At 40.3% G+C, this 27,069-nt stretch overlaps 1 protein-coding gene and 2 long non-coding RNA genes across 12 annotated transcripts in view; 1 reads left to right on the top strand and 2 right to left on the bottom strand.

The window, feature by feature from the left end:
• Positions 1 to 16,614, bottom strand: part of LOC102792929 (uncharacterized) — a 35,925-nt gene extending 19,311 nt beyond the window's left edge. Inside the window, exons 1-2 of the long non-coding RNA XR_004843444.2 lie at positions 16,298 to 16,614; positions 2,627 to 2,724 (exon numbers count right to left, since the gene is read on the bottom strand). This is a non-coding gene — a long non-coding RNA (uncharacterized LOC102792929). The remainder of the gene's footprint in view (positions 1 to 2,626; positions 2,725 to 16,297) is intronic.
• Positions 16,615 to 17,879: 1,265 nt separating this feature from the next.
• LOC118453762 (uncharacterized) lies at positions 17,880 to 24,183 on the top strand. Its single transcript, XR_004843445.2, has 2 exons — positions 17,880 to 18,127; positions 20,509 to 24,183. It is a non-coding gene; the product is annotated as an uncharacterized LOC118453762 (long non-coding RNA).
• The window catches only part of mef2cb (myocyte enhancer factor 2cb), a 69,062-nt gene continuing 64,936 nt past the window's right edge, over positions 22,944 to 27,069 (bottom strand). For all 10 annotated transcript variants that reach the window (XM_006784116.2, XM_006784115.3, XM_006784111.3 and 7 more), the window contains one exon: positions 22,944 to 26,778. In XM_006784116.2, the coding sequence (XP_006784179.2) occupies positions 26,430 to 26,778 (349 nt within the window). In that variant the 3' untranslated portion in view covers positions 22,944 to 26,429. The remainder of the gene's footprint in view (positions 26,779 to 27,069) is intronic.

Here is a 27,069-nt window from a genome sequence, read left to right as displayed (position 1 = left end):
ATAAAAATGGAACGCGGTTCTCCGCAAATAATACAAATCCATATATCGTTTATGCGTTGCGGGTAAACAGAAATAAAGAGGAATTTATAAGGAGAAAGTCTTGAGAAGAGATTTACAATGAGATTCAAAAGCAGTATTCTTCAGTTATATGACACAACTTAAAGAAAGACTGTGTGCGTGAGTGTTGTATACAAAGTCCTTGGCATCCCTCTCTGCTTATACAAACTCCCCCCCCCCCCCCTCCTGCTACTACGCTTTCTCTTGCTGCCAGCAATTTGCATGTATTTGCATGATTTTTACGATGTGCATATCCTTTGTTCTGACTGTATGGTGATGCAGAAGAAAGCCTCCCTAAGCAGCGCTATTACACAGCCCACTGAAAGCTACTTAGATATTATATGAAAAGGGAGAAAAAAGAACTGTAGCTTTATATATTTTAATTATGAATTGATAAGATGAGATGTGCACAAATACCAAACTCATCCTCTGGTGCATCCGTGATTAGAATGAAGGGTGTTGGGGGTGGGAGTGGGGAAAAAAAGAGATGAGGATGTTCTAGTTTTGTGGAATTTTTGAACAAGCATGGAAAAGACATATTATGCTATCGCTAAGAGGCATGAGCATCTGCAATATATAGCATGGGGAAAGGATTGCATCCAAGCATGAAATATGGAATTACTTGACAAATAGGAAATAGGAAAATTATAGATGGAAACTAAATCATTGAAGAGAAAGAGAGAGGGAGAAAAAAACTTTCAGTATTTTACAGTGTGTTTTTTAAATAATTCACTTTTTCTCCCTTAATTTCCACTTTGATTTTACTCATCCTTTTATTATTTTTTTTAAATTGTCTCTTCTTGTATAACCTGATCATGAAGAATGAAGCCTTCATATTTACTGTGCTGTTAATACTGTGCAAAATTGTTATTTTGTTCTTTGGGATTGGACGAATGCGATGCTTCCTCGTATGCTGGCATCTTTTGTTCTGTGCTGTTGTTTTATCTACGAAGACCAGACAACATGCGCGCTCGCGCACGCACGCACTCGCACACACATACACACAATGACACTTTAGTGCTCCTTAATCATACAGACACATGCAGATGACTTCATTAATCGCTGTGGGATAGCACTGATGATACAGAAGCCGGCCTGCAAAGACTCGAGGGTTTCGCTGAATGCAGGCGGCACATTATAAATACTTACTCCCGCTGGCACCCTAATAGTAAGCAGCTGTACTTCAAATCTGCATGACTGATAGATGATTATGACTATAGCATAACAAATGAGGTGATGGAATATAAACAAACAATACTGTGTAGCAGACATCCCTTATTTTTTATTAGTGCTTGTGTTAATGGTCGACAGATATGACTAAAGGAAGATTTACAGTGTGAATGTTTTTCTGTTGTCTAAGTTGTGTGAGAGAGGGAAAGAGAATGAGGGTGAAATTTAAGACTTCTGCAGACTTTTGCAGTGACTGCTCCTACCAAGTGACTTGCCCTGACCTTCTAATTGGCTCTTCTGAGAAGTCCACCGAATGTGTACGAGTACTGGGAGTAATTAAGAACAGTAATGCCACAGGGCACTGTGACCTAAGGGTGCTAATATGCCGCCATACCGGCGCTTCTTTTTTTTTTTTTTTTCATTTTTTCAGCATCAGCAAGAATCAAACTAAGAATATATGAGAATATATATATATATATATATATATATATATATATATATATATATGGAATATTATGAGGAATATTTGCTCTTGCTGTCAGCTAATTTAGAAAGAATTTCATTGTTATGAGAACCATTCATTAAACTAATCATTAAAATATTTTTCTGCCTACGATTGCATAAAAATGTTGCATGTGAACAGCAAGATGCCTTGCACGTAATTAGTGTTAATGTGCGGGTTCTGGTAGCTAGAGGAGGTGTTTCTTTTGCAATCACTTCCTGGTTGTAGTTACTGTTTGTGTGTGCATTGTTGTGATGATGAATAGTGAGCAGTAACCTCTGTTTCCCCCGTGCTTGTTGTCTTTGGTATCGACCACAGGGCAAAGAATGGGTCATGGGATTTGATATTGCCCACGATCACGTTGCCTGAGCTCCCTTCAAACCGCTGTTATTCTGTTTACTGTGTCCTCTGGACCACTGCTAACATCTATGCCTTTATCCAACACACACGGGCTAACTTTGCTGCAGGCAAACACACACACGCGCACACACACACACACACATTGGTGGAGATAGGCATAGAGGAAAAAAAATCAGTCAAAACAACTGGCAACAAAGAAATTTGGATGTTCCAACAAAATTCTTTATTATTTTGTATTCAAAACATCCAAATGAGTTTCAAATGCATAATAAGACCGCAACATGTGTCTGTCAAATCGATAATTCAATTATGTTTTATAGAATAAAACAATTACTAATAAAAAGCCAAGCAAGAAATTGGTACCCAGTGTTTTACTGAAATGTTTTGTCCTTGAACTACCAGAGGTCACAGTAAACTCATGTTTCTGATAGATACACAAAATGCACTAAAACTAAATGTTCATACACGTTCATTTTGAACAGTTTAGACCAACAACACACACACAAACACACACTTGGTTTATTAACCAAAGCTCACCTCGTGTGGGTCCATTAGAGAGCAAAACCCCCGAAATCTTGTGTTGACCTCTACTTCCTGCTGCAAGCAGTTCCTCTCTCAGCTCCCTTTCTCCAGCACTGCAGCAATGAAAGACATACACAACACAAGCAGGGAGTGTTTACCAAGCGGTAACCTTTACTTGTTGAACAACTCTTCCCGAGCAAATCACAATTAACGAGTTTTCACCCAAAAAACATCGGAATGACAGCAAACAAACAGTTATATGGTTAAGGAGGGAAATAGCTACCATAGCTAAGTTTGCTTGGAGGAATTCAAATTGGCAATAACTTTGTGCAAATGTCTTCTCAACCTTTACTCTTTGCCACAAATAGTACGCCAAACCTGGGACCTTACAGAACATGAACGGCTGACTTGCGTATCACTTGAAGGTCATGGCAAGCAGTTTTGCATACTTCAAAATATCATTATAAATCTTTGCTCAAATGTTAAAGTTTTTGCTGCGGCGTTTAACGCTATAATATTAAAAGAGTCTGCTATTTCTTGTAAACTGCCTGATTGTCTCTGGTGTATGCCAACACAGTTTCTGCAGCCATGTTGTTTGAGTAATGCATTTGAGGTCAGAGATGGTCATTAGAGACTGCAGCAGCCTATAAGGATAGTTTGAGACTTAATTTGTGACTTTATCCAGCGAGCCACCATGTGAACCTGAACACATCCTTAAACAATCAGGAGTATTTCATTTGAGCTTCTCATTTTCTGTCCTTTTGCCCCCTGTATATGAAATATGACTGGTGGATGTCTCCTCACCTTGAGACAGAAGTCAGTTAAAAAATTGGCCCGATGTCAGAAAGTTGAACATGGATGACAAAGCGTGCACTTTAGACATAACACTTCTTTAGGTTTCGCCGCTCTCATGTGGTGCTTATGACTCATTAGGAGGCTATGTACAGAAATATACTGTAGGCTACTATGCAGTCACTTTAGACTGGCTTTCTTTCCTCCTGTGTTCCCAAGTGATTGCGAGACTCTTTTAGCGAGTCAGCGTCAAACTGACAGGTGCCACATTTTATTAGAGCCCCGTATTAAAGCTCTCGCGCATGTGCAAAACAACACATTCACCCTTGCAGTGCGTGCTGTAAGAAGTAATTAATAATGCATCTACGACATCTTCTTATTTTTCCCATTTACTTGCCTTTTTATTTCATCAAATACAGGTTTTACAAGCGCATTGATATCAAGCACCCTGAAAGAAACGTGGAAGTCTTGCATCTCTAAATTCAATCAAGACTTCGGGAGTAAAAAAAGAACAAAAAAAAAAAAGAACCTAAATAAATAAATAAATCACTGAGATATCGGTGCATATTCTCATACTCCCCACTGCAATGTTCCACATATTTCTGAGTGTGTCTTGCGGTCGTGTGGCAAACCAGTGTGCGTGTGTAAGTGTCTGCATTCGTGTGTTGCTGTGTCTATGTGTGTTTCTAGCCCTACGGCAGAGTTTAGGGTAACTATACAGCATTCCCCCCTCCACCTTCACCCTGTTCCCTTTGCGGCTTGTGTGACTTGTCTCATCCCATCTCCCTCCTGCTCCTCTATCTCCCTGCTTCGCTCTGCTCCCCTTGCTCTCCCCACCACCACGCTTTGAGCCTACATGTGTGTTGGGTGGATGGGGGGGCTGGTAGAGGTGCTACACTGGTAACAACGCTGCCAAAAATAAAAAAAAATCAAACCAGCTTTCATTTAAGCGGCACTGTGGTGATGCATTGGATGCTAAATATAATGCAAATTGCAGACGTATACATATCACAGGCAATCGCGCACCGAGGCAATAAAAGAGAACATAAAGGGAAATGTACACGAGCCATAAAATGATTATCTTGTGTGGAGAAACATTTTTAAAAAAAAAAAAAAAAAAGCCCATTTAAGTGAGCTGCAGAGATTTGGAAGAGATTGTAAATTAAAATGGGGAAAAAATTACGTCTATTTTGACTGAAGTGACGCAGGATTGACGGTGTCTTTCCCACATTGTGCGACACCTTCCAATTGCACCTGCCTATATGACAAAAGGGAGTAGTCGCAGAACAAAAGCATTTGCTTTATGAGAGGTGTGTCTTCTCTCCACCACCGTGGCTTACAGTGTTTCATTATCCAAAGTCAAGGTCTGCTTTGCCACCCAGCTCCCCCATGCTGCCTGTCTCATTTCCTCTCAGTAACAATCCATTAGCCAACGCGAGATTCAAACTCACAGCCTTTTAATTATTCTCACATCTTTGGCAATGCGCCAGGGCATACCACTCATCAGAGGAAACCGGGATGTAGGGAAGGGGATCAGCTGATATTGTGTATATACTTTATGCATGGAAAAATGGGACAACAGGCAAGTGTGCAAGGACGCAGAATTCACATGGGAATAATTACACGTAATCTTTGAGACAGTTTCAACGTATAAGGATGGCAAGTCACAAATGAATAGACTAACAGCAATGCACATCCACGTACGGGAGTTAACGGCCATTTTAAGCTAAATCTTGAAATTGTAGCAAGAGCCAAATTTCCTTCGATAACATACTTTCCCCAGATTGGTGAGCCCCATATTTTTTGGTGTGTAAGCTGTGTGTGTGTATTTGTCATTGTATGTGTGTGTGTGTGTGTCTTTGCCTGAATCCTCGGGATGATGTGTGGCATAATTCATCTTGAATAATTTCCTGCACATTCTTTTTCATGCTCAGGAGCACTTCACGATGAAAGGGAATGCTAATGCTGCGTCTGTATCTGACTGCACAATGTGTGTTTGTGCGCTGGGGGTGTGAGTGCGTGTGTGTGTGTGCGCGCGTGCCCGTTTGTGCCCGTGTGTGCCAGCTCACTAAGCACATTTATGATAATTAACAGATAGGAGAGGTCAGCTAAAGTGTGTGTATGTGACAGCGAGAGTGAGGAAGAGAGAAGGAGACAGAAAATGATAGGGAGAACAGTAAAGCGTTCATTTACATAAACGTACAATATTGTCAGTGCCTTTCTTAGCCTGCTCTGTAGCGTTCGTATTGTCATTTTTGGCAAAGCTTCCTTAAAAAAAGTCTAATTGAAATCCTCAAAAAATTCTCTAAATTCTCACTTAAGGTAAAATGCTGCATCTTTTATCTATAATGTTTAAGTAAGCAAAGCCATGTATTTATATTATACACAAAAAGTACTATTAAATTGGCAAGTGTTTGAAAATCATAGCAATCAAACAACTTAAAGAACTGCTTAATGTTTTAAAAAGATGGTAAATGCACACAATTTAGTTCTTTTTTCATATATATATATAGATATAGATATATATAAAGAAATATTGGAGTGTCTCATTACAGTGCTTTCATCGGGGCCTTAACGAAGGCTCCGCTGAAAATTGTTTCCAGGGATAAAAATACACTGACGTGCCAAATTGAAATTCCCAAAATATTAGCAAATGTGATAGCTGCAGTGCCGGTATTAGCGTTCGTACACAATAAGCGGCGAGCAACAGAAAGCTAAACACAGGTCGATCTGCTAAGTGACAGTAATCGAAGGAATTAATAGATGCAAATGAAATGCTTGGCATGCATAGCTGCCGACGACAGTATCTGAATAATTGACTCTCAGATCTCTGTGCTATCCACATGCTTCATGGAAATTTGTATGCATTAATGTGTATGCGTGCGTGTGTCTATGCCAGCGGACATTTTAGGTCTACCCTCCCCACAATCTCACTACCGCCAAACGCCTTAAGATGGTGGCACCTTGAGGCAGAGAGAGACACTCTTACAGAAAGCCAGTCTCCTCCTCCCTTTTCCCCCCTTCTTTCTCCTCAGGTCCTCATGACAACACAGGACAGCCCCCCCACCCCCCCTTCCTAACCCTTAGCCCCCCTAATAAATATTTAATTCATCCCTCTCTAATAAGGATATTAGGCGAGTACACCCCAGCCCTGGCGTATATGCATGAGTCCTTTCTCATCAAATTTACATAAAAGGGCCAGATGCTAATGCGAGCGTAGCAACTACTGCTCACCATTCTATATGCAGTGGTAGTGCTTCCTCATCCAAGTGCTCATATAATTTAATTGCCGAACAGCATATATTTTTCAAACGATTCTCCGTATTCAAATTTGTAGCCCGGCCTCAATACCACATGCCTTACAAAGCGCGCGAAGATGGGCATATTTTAATTGTAGGGGATGCGCGTCTAAAATATTTGCGCTTATTTAATTTTTTTTTTTGCGAAGCCCCTCCTCTCATACATAATTACAGAGGCACTTGATATGAAAAAGGGGGGGAAAAAAACAATGAAAAAGGGGCGTTGTGTTTTACACAATCAGAGCCCGCTCAAAAATGAATTACTAATTCAACGATTAAAGCCGGTAGAGTTTTGGAAATTGCGTTAGGATGACAATGCAGAGATAGCTTTATAATAGGAAATGATTATGAAAACAATGAGAGGCTATTTGAATTAAAACTGCACTTTGGAAACAAGTATCTAGATACTGACAGATTGCGGTTGTGTACACAATGTGTTCTATATTTAAGAAAACAACATCTGAGTGTGCGTTGCCCTAACACCCTAACACCATCTAAATGCAGAGTATAGCACGCAGTCTTGTGTATGTAATTAATAGAGAATGAATTATGCAGTGACACCAAATGTATTATTTACACGCTTTGAAGCAGGTTTCAGATGCAAGTGTACTAATTCATTTATAGTGCATAGTATTTGCATAATCAAAAGCCAGCAGAGCACAGATATAGACAGGCAGACAGCCAAATTCAGACTTTAGCAAAAAATAGCACTTGTGCGTACAGCCTTAGTCTGCACTGCTGCTGCCACAGTGCTGATATCTTATCGTACTGCCACGAAGCTGAAAGCATATTTTACTAGTAAGTTGTTGTAATGTTAGATTTTGGGGAATTACAAACATCTTATCAGCTTAAAAAACACTCCATTAAAAACTTCAACGGGGGGTGCAGATAAATAGTAAGATAAGCTATATATCAACTTGGATTTCAAATATTTATATATTTATTGATTTTTAGACAATAAGGTGTGAAATTCTTTTTCTGGTTTTTTTTTTGTTATGCATTAAAAAAGGCTGGTTTGTATTTCCTCAAAATTCCCTCCTATGTCTGTTTTTTTTTAAATTGTCTCGAAATTAAGCTTTTTGTGGAACATTTTTTACACTGTGATTAACTTTAAAGGTGATGCATAAAATATGGGGGGAAATGTAGGGTGCTTTGAGAGCATACTAGCATGCATACTGGCGATGTAGATTAATAAGATTTGGGCTTGCTTTAAGTGAGGGGGTTAGAAGTGTCAGTCTTGGAATTACAAAATTTCAGCTTCACTTTTGCGTTTCCTTAATGTTCAGTTAATGGAATAAAGTTCAGAGTTTTACGCATGCTCAGAACATTTTCAGGTTATCATAAGATAGTTTTAAATGATGAATGTAAACTCGTTTTGGTTCTAGTTTTTAAGTTTTTAAGATGAAATTTTTAAACATAGTCAAATAATTTGACAGTCTACTTACATTTTATTTCTAACATCAAACTAAAACAGATTAATGATAATATTAACAGAGCTCATAGTTGCTGACAAAGGCAGGATTACACCATACAAACAACAAAAATGTGTTGCTTTCAAACTCAATCCCATTATGTTGCATAACAGACATTTGACAGTTAAGTGAGGTGTCTGACTAACATGTCGGTCATGCATATCCACACAGTTAGTTGAAGGAGGGGGGGGGGGGCATACAGTGTGGCAGAACAGAGCATACCCGCTGCTCCCCACAAGACATTCAAGTGGCCATGCATGATGTCATTAAAAAGGGCTGGGCCATGACATTCTTTAGTGGATTATTGGCAAGTTATGGTTGGCTGGTCTGTTATGGAGAGTGGCTGATCAGATCCCTGTTAATCAGCAGTGACACCCTTAGTGAAGTTAGTGACACTTTTAAGCGTGCGTGTCTGTAAAACACAAATTTGCTATCTCAGACTCTGTTTTGTGTTATATATCGGGACGCTTATAAATTTTTCACGAGCTAGATTACCATAATGACTTCAGTTTATGGATTTAAAAAAAGGAGGAAACAAGAAGAAACCTGAAGCTAATCAATTAACAAATGTAAGGGATTTAAGCAAAAAGATGTAACCTTACACAAAAAGCTGTGTTTACGCTAAGCCACGGAGACAGGGGTGGGTGGCATTCTAGTTTCTTGCATAAAACACTCTGTATTCACCTGCGCACACAGACACGCACACAAACACACACACTGAAACTAGGAACCTGTCCTGCATCGGCAGGGACTGATGCTGCCATGCGCAAGGTGATCTCACCTACCGTTGCCAAGGCGACACCAACCAGAGGGAAAAGCTTATTGTGTGTGCGCATGCGTCTGTGTGGATGTGTATGTGCTTGTGATTGTGACAGAAGCTTGAGCTGGAAGAAGAGAGGGAGGAGTAGGAGAAGGAGGGCCTGCAGGAATTCACATTGTGCCTGGCTTGTTTAAGGTTTATGCCTCATTCACTTACTACCCTTTATCAGGGGAAATACTGAACTGGCTCATTCAATTATCAAGGCAATAAATTCAGCACAGTCGTGTTGTTAAAATAGCAGGCCAGCGCTTTATTGGAGAAAAGACCAACATATGGGGAGGAAAAGAGGTCCGTGTCAATTAATTTGCATATGCTATATGGAGAGACAAAGATAAACAGGAAAACATGGAGGCCTTCATGCATACATGCTCACACACTGACAGGCATGCAGACGCATACAAGGATGCACACTGCAGGCATACACGTAAGGTCCACCACACTTGCACAGCGCTACTCGTTTAGGGAAACAGACAAAACAATCACCCCTACTACCAGCTGGTAATGTTGAATTCTATTAGTGATGAAGAGCTAACTCAGACTATAGGAGTCATCTGCTCATCAATGGGTGGTGGTGGCCTAGGCTTGCTCCACAGCCATGAATGCACTGAATTCATTACCCCTGGTGCACAGATGGTGTCTGGCCGCCTGTCTCAAGTTCAAGTTCATGTCCAGGGGACACACACACACACACACACACACACACACACACACACACACACACACACACACAGATATACACAAAAAGAGTGAGACATGGCCCAAGCCAGACAGACGTTGTTGACTGAGACACAGCTATTGTTCCCTTTCATCAACATGACTGTGGTATTCTCACTAGCTATCCACGATGCATGGTAGGGCATAAACGCCACTATGTAGATACACATGATGTCTTTTTTTTTTTTTAACTAAGTGGCTGTAACTAACTAAGTAACGTGTATAACTCTGTATACCCACAATCTGCCAGCTTTTCAAGCTGCACAGGAATATATGAATATATATATATATATATATATATATATATATATATATATATATATATATATATATATATATATATATATATATATTTATGTGTGTGTGTGTGTGTGTGTGTGTTACCTGTATAAGAACTATATACTATATTCACATCCTTTGAGTGGCGCACAAATTATCCAAGTCGGGTACATACTATAAACCTGCTATTTCACCTGCCTTACACAGCACAGAGGCACAGAGGAATCACATAAAGCGCCCAGACACACTCACATAAAATATGCTGATTGCACAGCCAATGAATATGAAAACACCTTCTATGATGGTCGTCATGGTTATGGTACTCAACAAATCAGGTGACAACAGTGGTGTGGCAGCAGTGGACTGCATGTGTGAACATGGATGGAAGGCTAACCGAATATATATATATATATATATATATATATATATATATATATATATATATATATATATATATATAGAGAGAGAGAGAGAGAGAGAGAGAGAGAAATACGAGAATGAGAGCCTTGTTTGTATACTATACTGTACTAGGAACACCTCCGTGAATAATATAAAAGCTTCCTCCACAGACTGGAGGACACTAAACTAATTTAAGGCATATTTTAGAGACCATGCACAACAGAAGATGCACATTTTCAGGATCAGTTAAATGTAAGTTTCAGATGGGGCCAAGTAATCATCACATGTAGAGAATGCTATTGATTATTTTTTGGACTTATGGCAGCAGTGGCTTCCACTTCATATAAAACCAGCATTTTGAACTGAATTAGAATTTAAAAGCCCAAAAACTACACAAACGCTAGCTGCCAATCATACTGCATCTTCCCTGCACGCAGCAAAGGAGGTTATTAAGTAGGAGAAACATGCAAGTGTGATTTGCAACTGTTTGAGACCTGATGCTGCTCTCTCCTGGTAATAGCACAACCAAGCATTACATTTCAAATTCTATTCACAATCCTTGAACTAAGGTCCATTAGTGACTACTAGGATAGATCAGCAGCATACACAAATTCAGCATATATGCTTTTTCTTTCTTTTTCTTCTTTTTCTTTTTTTTTTTAAAGAAAACCAAAACCAAAATATATATATAGAATAATTTGTAATAAGGACAGGCTGAATATGCCACAGTCGAAAATTTGGCTAATGACAGGCTATGAGATGTTGCCTTAGTGACGGAGGCATTTTTTTTTTATATTCCTGACTCCGAGTTGACATTTGGTGTGCCCCCCAGACTTAAAAACAGTGTTCTCTTTCATAACGCTAGACAAGGATTTCAATCGACTTAACCGAGGACAATAAGACTTGTTTTATTCACCGCAGCTCGGCCCAAATTGTGTTCTCAAATTTCTTTCGGCCAAACGACCCGGTATTGTATGCCGTCTTTGACAGGGGTCGGGAACAAGAGACACTAGTTTTGTCTGACGGTGTGAGAAAGTCTGCAAGAGACCTTTTCAGCAAAGCCGGTGTTGAATTCAGCCACTGTGCCTCTGTTTAACACGGCACCTAAATAATCCTCTGTTGCAAAAGACTCTGAACATATGCTGAACTTGAAATAGGACTTAATCAGATGGGGTTTTTTAATCTGAACTTTTTTTAAAAAGAAAGAAAAAAAGAAAGGAAAAACATACACTGTGAATGAGAGTACAAAGAATGAAAATGAAGTTAAATCTGTAAATATTCAAAATAAACAGGCAAGCTGGAAACACGTGGGTTGCAATGGAAACAACCTCTCATTTTTAAGATCCGGCAATCATCGGGAAGGCTAGCAGGCATCTTCGCAAGCTTACAGGCGTTAAAAGCTCGAATCTACAGCACCGTGAGTGATAAACTTCTTTTACTGGAGGAAATGTGTTTTCTTTTTTTAAAGGCCCGTCTGAGGGAGGCAGTTAAATGTGCGTTACAACGCTTGGTCCCATGTGTCACCCCACAGTTTTATCTGTGCCAGCTAATTTTCTACCCCCGACATTGTTTTCTTAATCTCAATTAGGACGTTCGCGGTCAAGTTCAAATACAAAGTGCTGAGCTGTGATCCATTCAGCTGCTCCAAGACTCATTTGCAAAATTATTCTCGAGGAAAATGCCCGGATACGCGCGCACAGAGGGCACATGCGGCCATAAACCGCACAGTTTTAAAATAATGACCCCCCCCAACCAAGTCCTCATTATCACTTGCTACAATTGTGGAGACATTAACGCATTCAGGACCGTTACTACTCCAAGTTTAGGAGCGCCGCGTCGGCTGGGGCTGGGAAACGTCGCCTCTTTCTTTGGGGATGCAGATGAGTCTGGTGCACTTGACGTCTTTTCATGACCCCTGTCGTCCCCCATCCCCCCACCCAGCCCCTCCAGGTCCTCACGGCGCTGTCTGTCATACTGGGCCTGGGCATGGCATTGCCACTTGCCCCACCGAGCGTGGGAATGGGATCGTCCAGTCGTTCACATCTCCTGCACTGCGGTTAACGGAATCAATTAAGCGGGCCCGATCCCCCTCCCCCGCCCACCCCAACATCTCCCCAATCCCCTCCCTCCCTCCTGTCCTCCCTCTTCTGCCACCTCCCTCCTGCTTTTACCCCTATTCCCCACCTCTCTCTCGCTCTCTCTCTCTCTCTCCATTTTTGTCACTCCAGTATATGTCCTAATTATTACTGTTTGGGATGCCAGCGCCGTTTCCTGGCCGGACTCGATCATGCTGGAATAAGAAGCATGGAGTCGTACACGTGGATTACTACAGAAGCTCTTAATGCCAATCTTTAATGCTCCCCATAACCTTAAAAACTACATTGAGATTGAAAACAATTTGTAGAAAGTATGAAACAATTTAACATAAGTGTTTCAGTCTAAGGAAAAGTTCAGTGTGTGTGTGTGTGTGTGTGTGTGTGTGTGTGTGGGTGGGTGGTTACATGTGGATAAGCTTGCACGTGTGTAAGGGGAGGGAGGGATACAAAAATAATAATAAATAAAAGAACAAAAATAAACCCATTTAGATGAATCACATCTACAGTCTCAGGTCCATGGGGAAACTGTTTAGGAATAGGTGGTCCAAAAGTCCTCGACGAGTCTGGAAGTAGTTTTTACTTTCGGTTATCTAGCTTTATGACGAGCAGAACACTCATACAGCTAGATAACCAAAGATAACAACCCACTTCCCAATCTTCAGCAATAATCCACATGTGTATTTCATCTTCTGGTCTCCAAGTTTCCATCTCTCAGAACTCAAATATACATAGTGGTGGGGGAAAAAAGTCATCAGTTTCCTGTTTCAAGTCACATTGTGCATTATATCCCTTATATTCCCTTATTTTTGTCGTTGAGGGGACCATAGTACAGCCCGAACTGTTAGACACCTGGTGTAAAAGGAAAAAAAAGATATATATTCCCAGTGTTAATGTCATATTCACTTGACATTAACCAGTATTACTGAGCTGAAGAGGGCCTTCAAAATCGCGGTAAGGTGTAGTCATCCTTGCACGGGGGGCATCATTTGCAATGCAAATAGCTTCAATCCCACAAAAGGCTCTTTCGCCTCTATTAAGTCGTTGTGGCAATGGCAATAGATATCCTGCGAGGCCAGTGGAGAAGAAACGCGGCAGAGAAGGTGGGAAATCCTGTTTCCTCTGGAAAGTGCAATAACAGCAGAGGGAATTACGACGCAAATGTTTCGGATTATGAAGACAGGAGCTTGTTATTTTTTTTTCTTTCTTTTTTTTTTGGCCAGAGTGTCAAGTTGTCCGCTCGCATCCAATGTGTACTTAAGGAAAGATAAAAACCGATGACTCTGAGCCAAAGGGTCCGTTCTGCAGGCTTGCATGGTCGATCAGTCTGAAAAGGGGGGGGATAAGGGCCATCCCCAAAGGATAGGGGGCTGGGGGTGGCCAAAATATGGACCAACCCCAGTGAGGTCAAAGGCCTCAGACCACGACAAAGTAACTCCGGTGATGTCATAAAAAAAATCGCAAATGCAGCCTCATATCAATGCTCAATCTTCATCCATTACACAGAGCGCGTTGGAGTAAGTCCGCCTTGCAGCGAGCAGTCTGCACACCCTCTCTCACACAGGGATGAAAATGGATGGCAGAGGAAACCATATGTGGGGTTTTTTTTACACAGAATGAGAGCGATTCTACTGCTTTTAGTGGGAGACGCGAGCAGAAATTGCAGCTATTAAACAATAAAAACGAAACAACTTTGTGAGGAGAGCATCGCTGCGCTGCTTGAGCGCCAGCGTCTTCCTGTCTAGGCTGTATTTTTCTATTCGCAATAACACGGTACCCGTTTGCTCACTGCTCTGCTCCTCACACGAGACACATCTGTACAACAGGAGTCAAATTGCTCTCACGTGCTCGATCTTTGCGTCGAAATCCTTAATAGCCGCTTGTGTGTTGTTGTTGTTGTTTTTGTCTTTTTGCCATCGTCGCAATCAGATGGGCAGACTACAATGGCATTCAGGTAGGCTGCCGGTGTCGCCTCCCGCGGAATGAGACCCCAGCGCTTTTCCGCGAGGATGTTAACCCGCTCACTTTTTCCGTAGAAATGTAAGTAGTTAACTGATAGCTCGGCACAAATAGGTCAAAAATATAGGGGCTCTGTAAGTGTGTCAACAATAACACGCACATGGAACATGTGATGGATCATGCGCAGGAGCATGCAGCTGCAGGTTATCGAGTGCATTTCTTGTATCCTGTGCAGAACTTTGATTCTGTTCGAACTGCGAAAGGCTCTCAGCTCACAATAAAATAAAATTTAAAAAAAGTCAATCTCACACCGTGGCTGAGTCGGTTCATGCGTGCATATCGGTGATAAATTAACATCCAGTTATTTGTCAATGGCACATTAACTTTTTTTCCTCCTCTTCTTCAGGTGTTCCATTCACTTGCTACAGTTTTAGACCTGGCCCTCAAGTGTACTCTCGTTTCGTGGATGGGAGGGGCAAAGCAGAGGTGTTTTAATGAGCAAATATGAGTCACAGGGCCTGTGCATTTCAATGGGGGATTACTCTACACACTTTGCTCCTTCAAACGTTCACAGTCACATCTAGTGAATTCATATTTGCAAATCTCAGCTGTCCATTTCCAAACAACATATTCCACTCGCAACGTGATATATCCGAATTTGCCCAAATGCCATCTCCGCACAATGGAAAATGCCCCAAATTATATAATTTACGCACACATTGTTAATGTCTTTATTTCTTTTAATGCACCGTAAGCTTCACCACATCCAAAAATCATCCTGTCCTTCTGTTGATCTGTTGGGTGACTAACTTCATATCATTGCGGTTTTCATTACAAAGCACACCTGATTAAGGTAAAGAGGGGTTCAGAATGGGCCTCCACACAGAGACCACGCTCTCATTACAGCTCACCGTTTTTCAGAGGTAAGACTTGCTGATCCTTGTGCAATTACAAGAAGCTGCATTTCCGCGAAAGTTAAAGACACAATGCCGAGAAGCCAAACATTTCAGAAGGGTGCAGTTCTCTTTGCAGTATTAGCTTTATTCGAGCATACGACGCATTCATGTGTAATAACACCTACATGAGTAAAACTGTACAACGAACGCTTTGTTTTTAAGACGATGTGTGACGATTTTGGTGACGTTATTCATTCAGAGTAAAGTCAAACTTTTTTGTCTTTTTTGTGTCTTTTGTACCAAGACATTTCAGGTCCTTCAACAAACATGAAAAAATATGCGACTGGATCTCTTTCTGTTCCTAAATGAGTCCGTCCTTGTTCTCCTTTCTTTTTTCAAACACATCGCTCTCGAAATCACACTTCTCTCACTGCGTCCAGTCCACACAAACAAAACCCAAACACGGTGGATTCATTGGCGCTGAAGTATGCCTTATGTAGGTGTAATAATCACGTCAAATTTTGGATAGCACTTCCTCTTATGCTCGGCTGTTTTTCATAACCAAAGAGGACGAAAGAAGATTATCTCTGACGCACCTTTTACTCTAGTAACACTGCTGACAATCTTTAAAGATGACTTAATTGCAGAAGGCTGAATTGAAAGAGTGAAGACGCTCTTGAAGTTAATAGCGTTAAACTATTCTTTGTGAGAATAAAGCCTAACTTAGGATCTGAATGCATCTAAAGGGTGCCTATCAGTGTCTTATTTCCAAACTGTGCAAAAAAGGTTAAAAGCCACAAACTTCACATTTCTTTCCTGAAAGTGTAACGCAATTGCGAGACATCATTCAGCGACGTATTTTAAGAAAACAGCAGCGCACGCGAGCATGTTTTTAAACGATATTCTAGATTCAACTTTTGCGCACAAGGAAATCTTTAAATCAGACACACAAGTTGCACTTACTTCCTAATGGCGAGTCACAATCAGACCAGAAGCCGTCCCAACCCGGTGAAGAACAACGGGGTCCGAGTGTACCGTGATATGGTGTATGTTCCCTTCAAATATCCCAGCCGTATTATTTGGTGGGTGGGGGGGGCGGAAGGGAGGGGAGGGGGGACTTTAAAATTGCCGCTAACACTCTAGCCTGTATTCGGCGTGCTACAGCTGCTCTGTGCAAAGCATGAGCATCCCACGCACATGACAGACGAAGAGAAGGAGAAAGAGGGAGGGATGGGGAGAGGGAGAGACACAACTTTCCCATAACGTCTACAAGCACCAAATAAAAAAAAAGTGCATGCACAGTTGAGCTTCTCAGAGTGTGCAAGTTTTTTCCCCCCTGTTGATGGTGGGTTCGGATGAGGAGGGAGGGGGTGATGATGATGATGATGAGGAGGGGTTGTGGGTTGGGGGGGGGGGTGTAAAGTCCATCCTTCTGTGTGAGCAGAGGACGTGCTCTGAAATTCAAACAAGTTCCCTCGGTTCTTTTGTTGCACGCACGAACTAAGGCAGCATTGTTCGCAGTTTGGCGTGGACAACTCCCTCCTCTTGCCTGACCAGGTTGCGAAGTGAGCCTCGCAGTTGGGTGGTAATGAATTTGCTGCAGGCGCTTCGCTAACACGCTTTGACAAACGGAACGCATTTACCGGTTTCCAGACAGAGGGGAAATGATTTGCTACATGCAATTCCCAAACTAAGTCTAGAATGGGGTCAATAATGAAAAGAAAGGGGAGAAACACACTTTTAAACTTCACTCAGAATCTTTTGATTCAATCTCGGTGTACAGCACAGGCCCATACTAAGACTTATAAATCCACCTTGGTCCCAGTTGCCTAATAAGAGGTAGGCTAATCTCATAACACACACACCGCCCCTCCCAAATTGGACACACACACACGTACGCACGTATACACAGCTTGGAGAGAGAGTGAAAAGAAAAGAAAGATGAGAGATTTTTTTTACACCACAAAAAAAAAGTTAGAATGAAGTGACCCACTTGTCAGTAGCCTACAAGTAGCCAGTGTCTTTATATAATTCTCTTGGTGAAGACGTACTTTTTTCTTTTTCTTTTTTGGGGGTGGGGGGGGGGGGGGGGGGGGGGGGGATATATTATACTGTTCGATATTTCCCAGTAAAACTAGTTAAAAGGCTTTCCTCCTGCCAGAACACCATTTCTTCCAGGCAAACGCCTCGGGCTTCCCGCTCTGTTATTTCCACCGGCCACAATTTCCACGTAGCCTATTTTTCATTTCTTTTAGCAAATCATCATGTGACCGAAACACGGAAAATGCAAAAAAAAAAAAAAAAAAAAAGGAAAGGGAAAAAATGGTTGGGGGGGGGGGGGGGGCGCCAAGCATCCTCTCTCATTTACCCCCCTTACCCCAGCCCCATCCCTTGCCTAATTGCAGGCGTATCCATTAGATTCAACCGGATTCACGTTTTAGTTTAACAGCGAGGGCACGTTCAATGACGTAGACAAGCATATCAGCTACGTGCAGCCATATTTAAATACATCAAGGCAATTAGCGCATCAAAATATGCAAATCCCTCTTACTACATAGTCCGCCCGGCCGCAGTCGGAGTATTTCCCCTCAGCCTGTTCTTGGTGCTTTGCCGTATTGAAAGCCAACATAGCTTTGCTTTGTCTTCCAAAGAAGCTTCCCTAATGTGAGCAGGACAGAATTAAAGGGAAACATGAAGAGAAGGAGAACCCAGGCTCCTGCGTGGAAAACCGCCCATGCGTAATGAGACGACCCGCTCCGCCATTCTCAATTCTCCGACGCCGTTGGCTCTGGTGTGCGTATTATTTTTAATATTGATGCATATTCAGAGGGTAGATTTGCATTACACACTTCTTGCTTGCTGTTTATTGCGACACATTTCCTCATGTTTTGACCGTTTAGATCTGTGCAGAGCTCCTGTGCACCCTCGTAGCGATGATTTTCTTTATTTTTCAAATGCAGTAATCAAATTATTTGACAAATGCTGGCTTATATTAAGCCGACAGCGAAGATAGCGACGCCACTGTGTGCTTAAGAATTAAATAAAACACTGGATCTTAATGTAAATCGGCGATGTCTTTTGAATACGTAAATGCACCATGCATGAACAAAGAGCTCTCTGGTGGGCAAACAATGGGCACTCAGCATAGGTGATAGCTTAGAGGTGATACTGATACGACTGTCTCGGAGCAAGAAAATGACAGTGTCGAAAAGTAATAACTAAAAAGTCTGCTGTCCCGTTTGTGAGGAAAAAAAAAACAGTGACGCAGCGCTGACATTTAGGTTGCAATTGCTCAGCCTGTCTCCTTAGTGTCCGTGCACGCGCACAGAGCTGATGCCAGGGACGAGAGCGCGAATGCAAGTCCTCTTGGAGAAAAATATCCACAAACATGATCACATGTTTATATGAAACCAAGTAGAAATGCGTTAAAACATCGCAGTTTTCACCTTTTTTCTCCTCTCTTTCCCTCTTTTTCTGATTCATTGTGTTTCCGCACGGGTCTTAAATGAAAAATCTGACCACTTACCTCCAAGTTATCATAATCCAGCGCTGCTGTTGCTGCTGCTGCTGTTAATTTGTGTTTGGTTATAGGTCACTTTTCGATCAAGTTGCTAGGACGTTTTCCGGGAGGTCAAACTTTCTTCTAGCAGCCACAGCAGATGCAGCCCCTATGGCTACTCCCCTTGTCATTGAACCCTATTCTTAAATTGCTCGTGACTCAACACCAATGGTCAGGCTGGCTCACGTAAAGATATTCAAAGCCACAAGAGTCCGTCACCCCACCTATGCGTGGCTTCTAACTAGAAAGCAGCCTAACATTACTTGTTATAAAAAAAATATTAGAATATTTGGGAGTCCATTCATTATCCTTTGTTGCATCACACACGTATTCATCACCATCACCAAAAACCAAAATGTAACGCGTAGGCCTTTATCGTTGGAAATGATAAATAACTGAGCATATTGATTAGTGGTCAATTTTAAGAATGTTTAGTGTTCACTCTGGTGCTATAGCCTGAACAAAATGAACGATTCTTGCGGTGATAGTTATGTTGTGATTTAATGATGACGATGTGAAGAAAGGTTTTTTATAGTAAAGGGTCTGGAAAGGAGGCTTTCTCTTTTTTTAAACAAATGTAACCTTTTATTATTTTACTTGTTATCCTTTTAGTGTAACCAAAACGGAAAAAGAAAAAAAGAAATGGATCTGCGCAATTCGACAAAAGCAAAAGAAAGAGCTTATGATGTTATACGTTTTAATTGGGGGACCACTACGTTTCTAGGCACGAACTTACATTTACACTTTCCAGTTCTGTAATCGGAGTTGGGGAGGAGATCAATTCGCTGTTCCGTCATCCTCATTTGAATTGTATATAGAAGAGACACCTTCACGGTGGATTCCCACTGTTCCTCATGGTAAAATCACTTGTTTGCGTGGATAATACAGCCTTTATCTCGGGTCTTATCAGGACAACAGATCCCCAGCAAATGAGACAATGTGATTTCAAGTAGGGGCACAGAAAATCGAAAGGCATGTCGTTTTTAGGAATAAAAAATATATATATATATATTATTGAGAGATGAAGCAGTGATTCGGTTCTCAACGTGCTGAATTTAATCCTCGTTTAAAAGGGAGCAAATCAATGAGCGAAACCAGTTTGGATCAGATAACATTAACTGATCTTCGAAAAGACAAAAATAAATAAATAAACAAAATAAAATAAAAAATATTGCCAATTTTCCAATTTGAGGCCAGGGTAGACGTCAGCCTACGATGCAGTTTGTAAGAGGACCCGGGGCGCTTTGTCTGGCACATGAAAACGGTATTCAGAAACTGGCGTAATGAAACACCTCCAAGGTAAAGAACCAGCCGAGCTATTTTTAAACTGAATACCTGAAACTGTAAAAGTGCGAGGTCTCTCTTGCAGCTGTGTTCAAAAATAAAAACTTTTTATCTCTTGTAGTAACAAGAAAAACTGTATTATTATTATTATTATTATTATTATTATTATTATTATTATTATTATTATTATGTCACAGTTGTTGGGTTTTTTTTTCCTTTTCTTTGCAACACAGTACACATTATCATTGTTTTCACAATCGGATATTAAGCAGTAATTGTTAGAATTAAATGATAATAAATAGTGTATTATGTATTTACACTTACCTCAAAGAAAAACGGATGAAGCAGCTGGTGGAGTACACGGGACCATTCAGGGTCTGGTCTACAGCTTCTTTTGGAGAAAGACGGTGACGAAGATCCAGGTTGTGAGGGCATCGACTAAACAGCTAAACGGTGACATCTAGTGGTGATTTCTAGTTTGAGTACTCACGGTGAACGAGTGGGCAGCCTACAAGGGTGAACGAGTACCTGTTCCTACCAACGCCACACTGAACTTGCGCAATCCAACGTCATGCGTGCAATTTAATGTACATTCATGATCTTAAAATAAGCCTGATGCTGGAAACACACATGCCCTCAGAACTCTTTCACTTTTAATGTTACAAAAGCAGCAACTGAAGCCCTAACTGGGCTTTAAGCTAAGAATGTATTTTAGATATTGTTTCCCCCACCATGTAAATGTACAAGTGCTGTCTTGATTTTAATTTAATTTATTTATTTTAATTTATTCACCCTGAAGGATTTTTTACAATTCGTTTTTTTTTTTCCTTTTTTCATTTCTATAGTTTTTTTTTTTATCAAAAAAGTGGCAGCCCGTTTGCAGATTCAGGTTTATTGCGTCAGTTTGAAAACTGTGAAAAATGCTGTCACAGTATATTATTTTTGATAGATAATTCATTATGTTTGGTCTGCAGTGACCTTACAAACCTTCTTTCACACGTTACTTGTAGAAAACTCTTCAAAATCACTTCAGTGTGTCTGGTATTAATGTAATGGCGAAAGAAAATGTGAACATTTAGACAGTTTAGGAAACAGTGTCAATAAAGATGCTGTAAACATTAAAACTGTTACTTGCCGGCATCTGCACACTCCTGCTCCAGTCTGCACAAGTGAAGCAGTCAGTACAATACGTCGGAGCATTAGCTTCATTGTTATATATCATATATCAGTAACTCCTTTACTTTTAGATCGTGCATAATTGTTTAAAGCATATGCATGTAGACATGTTGCTGATGTAGCAATTACTTGTGAAATAAAACAATATCCAAAACGTGTTGAATCTGTTTCTTCGATTTGCCATCTTTAAATACGTGCAATTAATAGATGACGTGTGACAAGTTTTTGTATCATTTCTTGTTACCTATTAAAGAAAAAAAAAAACATATTTCTCAGCGAAAAAAACGATGGCCAAATTGTAGACTACAAACCGAGTAGGGAGGAAAAACGGTAGAAAAGCAAACGAAACCTAAATGCAATTAGTTTCTCGATAATTCTGAAACCATCCCACAGGTAGGCCTATGTTCACAGCAACCCACTGCAACGTTTCTCTTCCTGGAAAATATATTTATTCGTATCGATTCACAATTTTTCTGCATGTGCTAAGTAAATAAACAAATAACGCTAACGTTAAGAAGCGATAACTTCAAGGAACAATGACTTCAGACTAACAAGAAAAGATAGAAAAGATAGAAAAGGGGCCTTTAGAAAATATAGACGGTAGACATATATTATATATAACTAAAAAAAAATAGAGAGATTTATATAGAAGAAAAAAATGAAAAGAAAAACGCTATCAAAAGGATTTCTTTGGCATTACAAAATGTTCGAAATCTCGCGATGGATTTATTTTTTATTTTTGTAAAACTGTAATTCGTTTGTTTTTTTCCTCTGTGTGTGTGTGTGTGTGTGTGTGTGTGTGTGCCTGTCTATATGGGTATTCACTAATGTTATTACATTTCCATTCGAAAAAAGTGATTCTTCCAGGTAAGCTATACGGACCTGTACTGCCTGCAGAAAAATGCACGAACAGTCAGGAAAATTTCTTCATCTTTTTGCGTTTTGATAACAACACAACCCAATAATTGTTACAACAAAGTGAAGCTATATTTTGGGGGTCAGTCATTGCGAAATAACTGTTATAAGAAAAGCTGAAAAAAATAAAGACTGTCATGGATTTTATAGAATAAGCTGTCCACTCTTTCTTTGATTCACACTTTTGAGTTGTTTTGGTTTTTCCCCACTTTTTTAATGAAGAAAAAGCGAGTAGGACAGGAGTAGGCCTATACCTTTACCTTGTTTCTTGTCGTGTGGGAGCATATGACTGTGATTGCATTGTTTAGGATCTATGTGCTCTCATGTTTAAATGTAGCTTGATTTACTCCTCAGAAAGACGATGCCACTGTAATTGTGAGGCCGACTGTTAAAAAAAACTGTTTAAAATATTAAATAAATGTTGTTCCTGTTGCTTTTTTACAATTATTATTTATTTGTCATTATAAATATAAAAATGCATCTATTGAAAAAAATGTGGATGTCAAATTATCTGCGAGTGAAGTTGCTATGGCACCATGTCCCTTCTTCATTTCCTCATGGAAGCTCTTTGTGTTGATATGTTTTTTGAGTCTGCATGGTATGAAAGCAATCGCTGTATGGGATGCATGTAGAAACAAGTCAAACACAATGAAATCACACCAAGTCACATCAGGATAACTAAGAAAGCCAGTAACTTTACTGAAATCTCTGCAAAATACAAATAGCCTTTCCCTCCTGCAGAGGAGACTTTTATTTCATCCCCATACGTTTTCACTACATACAGCTGAATCAAGTCCCTTGAGTTACAGAGATGTGATTTTAATTTAATACCATCTTAGTCTCAAGTGGCGACAAAGGCCAGCTTATGCCGCTGAAAGCCGCTCCTGCATTCCAAAAAACCTTAGTTACAAACGTCCGCCCCCATCATCAGGTTTATACAAGCTACATTGATACTACAGACTGACTTTTTAAGTATTTTAACATATTACTCTTTTTTTTTTTAAATTTCAGCTTTTGAGTACAACTTAAATAAACCACAAACACAGAGGAGCAACAAAGAATCCCGTAGCATGTGAATGTTGGGACCTTAAGCAATTGTTATTACACATGGCTGTACAGGTGAATGGTCTCCCCTTTGCACGTTAAGTGACTTATCAAAAAATCAGCTGAGGTACTGCTTGGGTCAATTTTGAGGTACCAACATTTAGTCTGATATAGTAATGACAAAGAACAACTGATCAACAGATGAAGAAAAAAATTGGCTTCAAATTGAACAAATGTAGAAAGAAGAAGAAGAAAAAACAACATCAAAGATATAAAGACAAGCTTTCTCCATGTCTTTGGTTAAAAATACTGTCAAAACTATAGCACTCTAATTAACTGTCTGGACATGTTGGCATTATTTTATTCAGCGAGCAAGCAGTGTGTAATGTTGATTGATGAAGTGAAAAACAAGTACAGCTTTCACACGGGCCTGAATGAGTCCGAGTTAAGTAACAAATTGTAAATAGAAAATGCGTTTTTCCTTTTCTTTTTGTTTTTTTTTTCCCATGTAACCTTTTTCGATACGCTGCACAGGGAGACAAATGAACAAGAAAACAGGTAAATTAATACGACTCCTATGGACAATGCAGTTTGATGGCTAAAGCTACAATAACTAACTGAAAGTGAAATGTGAAAACAGTTGTGAATTTAAGCAGAATCTTTTATTATCTTGTTTCAATGCTTGCAAAAAAAACAAAAAAACAAAAAAACAAAACAAAAACCCATATATGAATGTGAAAATAAAAGCTGACTTTACAACACAGAAATGCCACTGGCTTTGGTTTCTCCACACTTATGCTGCCTGAAACATCATGTTTATTTTTTTCCCAACCTTTTTTTTTCTATTGAAGTTTAAAAAAAAGAAGAAGAAGAAGAAAAACACTGTTATAGAGGCTCTGCCCCATTTGACTACACAGACTGTATACAGTAACAACCTAGTGATCCTGCATGAAATATGCACATAGAAATATCATAACACTTAAGTGACAGCAGATACGGGTGTGGGAGGCGGAGAGATATGTGGCTAGTTTCATTGTTTAAAAAAGAGAAAATCAAAGCTATTCATCAAGAATAAACAATTGTGCTTCTCCCATACCAGCATGATCAGTTTGTTCTTTTTTGTGTCTTACGCTGAACTGTCTGTGACAGTGTGGTAAAGGATGTGGAACCCTGTTTTCGAGACTGGAGCGACACAGAATTAAATTAGGTTTGAAAACAAGAGTACTTAATCACGATGCATAAATCGCATTACGTTAATGCGATTCAAAGGAAGATTTTACAGTTTGCGTCTGAGCAACATCTCCAACACAAGGTAGACCGGGTCGAAAATTGAAGGTGGTATTCAAAATCGATGAGGTCAAATCCCTGTTTTATGACTGCGATTATTAAATTATAATAATTTGGACTCCTAACGAAATATCCGGATGCATAAAAATGTATTCGGAGACTCCGGCTTTGTCATATTTCCTCATCAGTGTGACAATCGTGTACGTTACGTGTCAACATTTATTTCTGTGTGGTCTCCAGATTCAGCCTCGTGACATTTTCCACTAGAAATGAGGTTTTTCAGCATTCAGGCTTCAACCCTGGCAATGCTTTCCAGCTGGTTTTTAAGGTTAGTCTAAACACCCCGCCCAAACAGCCCTGTTCAGAGTTCAAATGAAACAAACCAGACAACATGTGCAACAGCACATAGAAACTTCACTAAGAAACCAACAAAAAAAAATCATTATTATATATATTTATATATTAGAAAGCTATACACAAGCATGTTAATTTCACAGATTTTTTTTTTTAAAAGATTCTTAATATTACCATTATTATATATAATAAGAAATACACGTTTAAAAACAAACCTCTACAAAGATTAAACAGTTCAGCAAAGCATTGGATCTCAGTCTGTTTTTCATGGCTTGGGGCTTGAAGCCCTGTCATTTCCCCTCTGGGTGAACTATCCATCTCTTATTGGCAAAGCTATCAAAAAACACATTCTGGCTTATAGAAACTACAAAAAGCCACAAAAATGCTTTGCATTTTATTCCTTTCATATGAAAATATAAGCAAGTGTATTGTACAATTGTTTTTTTCTCTTTTTTTTGTTTATCAATACTGAATAGTTAATACTAGATCCAGAGATTTTCTTGATTACGCCGACATAGCTCTTAGATCAAAGAGTGGTCCTCACTCCGTTCTTTAAGGGGAGCACGAAAACGATCAAGGGTTCCACACATCTAGCATCGGGTTTTCTCGTTTACCTGTACAATCCTTCAAATGTTGCATAATAGCTTTTTCATTTAGTGAGTAAATAAATCTTGTAATGTCTGGCGACTTTTGACCCCAGGCCCTTTTACCCCTTTGACCCGCTATTTACATAAATACGTTGAACCTGCAACATGACATCATCTAATGTTAACACACATTTTTGCAAGGTAAAACTGCAGAGAAGGTCTATAGCAATGAAACTGATACTGTACACATGTATTGTTTGTCCAACTCAAGTGCTAAGGTGTTTTTCACTGGACACAATCACGCTCATCTTGTTTTTTTTTTTTGTTGTTTTTTGTTGTTTTTTTTGTCTCTATTCACTGATATAGCACTGGGGCAAATTGTAAGTACGTTTTATGAAACAGAGTACCTGACCTTTTTTTTTGTATTTGTTGATATGCACATCTGTAGACACGTGTTACACGCGTTGAGATATATGCATACATGATTCTTTTTTTTTTCCACAATACAATTTATGCATAGTTCCCCAACAAAAATACCCCCAGATCCCATCCCAAACAACAACTACCCTCCCAAGCCCCCATTACAACACCCAACTGCTTTATATAATGTCAATATGTATAACACGCACACACACGCACACTCAGCAAAATCAAAACAAGGAACAAAAAATAAGGAAAAGAAATTACAAACAGATTTTTGGAAAGGGTTGTCCCTTTGCTTTCCTTCAATAAAGAGAAAAAAGGAGAGAGGCCATGGGGTTGGGCGGTGAGTGACTCATGAGATCGAGTGCGAGGAGGAAGAGGAGGGAGCTGACTGTGGGGCATCATAATGCTGCATTGTCGGGAGCTCGGGGCAACTTGGGGCACTGCAGAGGAGTGGACAGTGCAATCATGTCGCCCATCCTTCTGACAGGCGTACCCGTTTGATGGAGGGGCTCTCACGCTCATCCAGGGCGGGCCGGGCCAGTCCCAGAGGTGAGTGGAACTCATTCCTGTGCTCATCGCGGTCGCTGCCCTCATGGGAGCTGCTACAACTGCTCAGGCTATCAACAGGGGAGCGTCCCGAGTCCTGGCGGGACGAGGGGTTCTGGGGAGGTGGCACCCCGCCACCGTAGCCCCCCGGTGTGCTGCTGGTGCGATCTCTAGGAGGAGAAACAGGTTCGGACTTGATGTGGAGGCTTTGAGCAGAGGGCAGGGACAGATTTGAACCCTGACATAAGTGAGAGCTAGAACAATTTCTGTTGGAAGGAAAGGAAACGCAAAGGGGTTACAGAGTTACAGAGCAAGAAACAAAGTGATTTTAAAAGTCAGCTCGTAACACGCACACATACACACATGCCGGCATGCGTACATACACACTCGTGAAAAAAAAAAAGAAAAAGTGAGGTGTCACTTGTGTTCGATCTTGCAAGTGAAGATTGAGAACAGTAAAGTAGATTTATGAGTGTGGCATTTCAAAAACTAAAAAATCTCTGGGAGTAATTCATGTGTTACTTCATGCACTTCCCAACAACACCTCAGAGTGAGCT

This window comes from Neolamprologus brichardi, chromosome 12 (genome assembly GCF_056152115.1).
Source record: "Neolamprologus brichardi isolate AB-2024 chromosome 12, ASM5615211v1, whole genome shotgun sequence".
NCBI classification, from domain to species: domain Eukaryota; kingdom Metazoa; phylum Chordata; class Actinopteri; order Cichliformes; family Cichlidae; genus Neolamprologus; species Neolamprologus brichardi.
Note: the sequence above shows the minus strand (reverse complement) of the source record. Positions and strands in the feature narration are given on the sequence as shown.